General features: G+C 50.4%; 1 protein-coding gene across 1 annotated transcript; it reads right to left on the reverse strand.

Annotated features, from left to right (window-relative positions):
• Positions 1–630: 630 nt before the first annotated feature.
• Positions 631–1,080, reverse strand: EMH_0094340 (uncharacterized protein; the record flags this gene model as incomplete). The annotated part of the gene is made up of 1 exon (XM_013502085.1): positions 631–1,080. The coding sequence occupies one exon, from the start codon at positions 1,078–1,080 to the stop codon at positions 631–633; it is 450 nt and encodes a 149-aa protein (XP_013357539.1).
• Positions 1,081–1,136: the final 56 nt, after the last annotated feature.

The following is a 1,136-nucleotide window of genomic DNA, read 5'->3' on the forward strand; positions in this document are numbered from 1 at the left end:
CTCCGCTTCTCTGCTGAAGCATTTGTTCTTCTGTAGGATCATCACAATCTCCAGGCCAGCAGCCTCGCGTCGACGCAGTGCCGCCGGGTTTGTCGTTCCTTGGCGTTGTACTGCCGGACACTGCTTTCGGAGTTGTGTTGTGAAACAGCGGGAGATATTACTGAGGGGTCAAGCAGTTGGTTGTTGCTTGATATTTTGGTTTATACTTCAGTAGAACCAGATACTGGCAGCACGTATTCTTTCACGGCTCTGTGATATGCCTCTCTGCACGGGTCGTTGCATAAAGAAGTTCAAGTAGTTTTCCGCTGAACTCCTTCCTTACACACTATTGCTGTCGAAGCTACTGGTGAGATGAGAAACACGAGAGCGACATATGTGTTGTTGTCTAGGCAAGCCTAAAGCGATGGATAGAACAGAAGAGGGGGTTAACAGTGACAAGAGAAGAAAAACAGATAAATCGAATTAAAGACTTCAAAAAGAGCTGCCAGCAAAGCGCACTAAAAAAGGCAGAAGATGATAGCCTTCGCAGGCGCTGTTGTTTTATTTAATTTATTTTATGTAGGGAGCTGGAACGAGTTGCATGGAGGGTAAGTGTTTCCCCTGTTAGTGCCAACGCAAAGAAAGCTGCTACTACAGCTTCTGCTGCGGCGTAAGAGCCGGCGAGGGGTTTTCTTTTGTTCTCAGAGATTCACGTTGCTCAGCTTTCGCAGAAAAACCAGGGGATCCACAGCTACCACTGCTACTGCTGGTGGTGTTTTTGTTGCTGCTGCTGTTGGCTCCATCACTGTTATTCCTGCAGCTTCCGACGCCGTTCATGCTGCCTCCACTGGCGGTGCTGTTGTTGCCGCAGTTGGTACCATTTGTGGTTTGCGCTGAGAGTTCGCTCACCGGAGCAGTCTGCTGCTGCTGCTGCTGCTGCTGCTGCAGTTGCTGTTGCTGTACGTTCTGCTGTTGATGCTGCCCTTGCGTTGCCAGGGCTTTTCCAACTGTATGCTGGTCCTCACAAGACACAGGGTCACTACCATCTACAGTGTAATGAATGCAACACTCTGCATCCACCCGTACACCCAGCTGACGCATCCGGAGGCTGTTACCCCCGCTTGAAGCGCCCAAGCCAGAGAGCTCGATGTAGTGAG

This window comes from Eimeria mitis, genomic scaffold (assembly GCF_000499745.2).
Source record: "Eimeria mitis Houghton genomic scaffold, Emh_scaff8251, whole genome shotgun sequence".
Taxonomy (NCBI): Eukaryota; Apicomplexa; class Conoidasida; order Eucoccidiorida; family Eimeriidae; genus Eimeria; species Eimeria mitis.